At 47.6% G+C, this 1,680-nt stretch overlaps 1 protein-coding gene across 1 annotated transcript; it reads left to right on the top strand.

Moving 5' to 3' along the window:
* LOC123067942 (uncharacterized) lies at positions 1-362 on the top strand. Its single transcript, XM_044490512.1, has one exon. The coding sequence runs from the start codon at positions 12-14 to the stop codon at positions 360-362; it is 351 nt and encodes a 116-aa protein (XP_044346447.1). The 5' UTR covers positions 1-11.
* The last annotated feature ends 1,318 nt before the right edge of the window (positions 363-1,680 follow it).

The raw sequence follows: 1,680 nt of genomic DNA on the forward strand, positions 1-1,680 counted from the left end.
GATTAGCTAGCATGAACAGAAAGGCGGTGTGCATCTCGCTTGTGATCCTCGCGCTTATGCTGCTCGCCGGCCCAGGCGCGAAGGCGGCGGCGCTCTCCGGTGACACTGCCAGCGTCGACGCGGTGCGGCAGCTGATGGCGACGTCGTCGTCGCCGATGAGGCTGGGGGACGTCGTGGCGCCGGAGCTGGTGGTGGTATCCACCGTGGTGGACCTCGGGGTGCACCGGCGCGTCCTCGCCGGCATCGACCCGGGGCCACTGAACGGCAACAAGCAAGCCTGCAGGCCCAAGTGCGCGCAGCCCGGACAGCCCAACACCGGCCGGAACTGCCTCAAAATTTACCGGTGCCCAGGAGGAAACTAAGCGGGACAGCACCACGGACGTCGACTCAACCTCCTGGAGCAGCACCGCACCTCGTCCGTCCATGGGTCCATGCGCTCGCGTTCCATCTTCTATTTGCGTTTCCATTTTGCGATTCAGTACGTACCGCGTCGTCGTTGCTATAGCTATGTATTCCCTCCGTCCCAAAATATAAATGTATCTAATACTAAAACATGACCTGATACATCCGTATTTAGACAAATCTAAGTGGAGTGGCAGTGCTCCTCTTAATTTGGCTAAGAATGACAGCATATCAAGTTGGAACGGGCATATCATATGGCTTGAGAAATGTCCACACGGCGGCAGCATGCATGCATGCATGCTGACGTCACCCATAATTGGGGTCACAAGACCACCTCCACTCAGACCAACTAACAAAGAATAAAAAATCCAGAAAATAATTTTATCAAATGGTTTGTCGCAATACTTTCTTTTAAAAGTGAGGTTGAGTTATATTAAACTCAGGCAAGAAGACGGAAATACGTTCATGCTATCAATTCCGTATAGTTTGTCTTTTATTGGTTTTGTTTTTTCGCTCGACCGTATGTATTCTCTCTTCTCTATTTCTATTTTTTTGGTACGTCCACATGCAGACCTTTTGTCATGCTCTATTTCTTAGAGTAAGTATAATATGATAATGTAAGTGGAAAACTCAAAACGGTGCCCGGGCTCATCTGCTACCTCTCAGTAAAAAATTCAAAAAAAATACTAGCAAAATTCAAAAAATTCCAATTTTTTGTGGTGGTAGATAATTTGACGCGTGAGGTGCGCCCCAAAATTCAACTCATTTGGACATCTGAGCTGCTCTCGGCAAAAAAGACAAATCGGGTCAAAATAGTGCATGAACAGTATACATTTTTACAGACCCTGATTTTGTCTTTTTTGCCGAGAGCTGCTCAGATGCTCAAATGAGTTGAATTTTGGGGCGCACCTCACGCGTCAAATTATCTACCACCACAAAAAAATTTGGGATTTTTGAATTTTTCTAGTATTTTTTTTGAATTTTTTTCTAAGCGTGGGTGCAGATGAGCCCGGGTGCAGCTTAGCCGCACTCTAAGTAAGTGGGCTATAATGATTCGAATATTATATTGTTTCTGAGTTGGAAGAGAAAAAAGAGGGCAAAGAAAAGAAGCGGGCTATAAATTTACAGCCGGCTATAGCACATGCTTCAAGAAACTACGGGCGTGTTTGGTTGGGTGGCTCGCACTTGGCCCGCACCAGGCATGCAAAATTCAGCCCGTTTGGTTTCCTGCGCGGTCTCCTTAGCCTGGCCCGACTGATGCAAATAAAGGCCTCTCAG

This window comes from Triticum aestivum, chromosome 3B, assembly GCF_018294505.1.
Source record: "Triticum aestivum cultivar Chinese Spring chromosome 3B, IWGSC CS RefSeq v2.1, whole genome shotgun sequence".
NCBI classification, from domain to species: Eukaryota; Viridiplantae; Streptophyta; class Magnoliopsida; order Poales; family Poaceae; genus Triticum; species Triticum aestivum.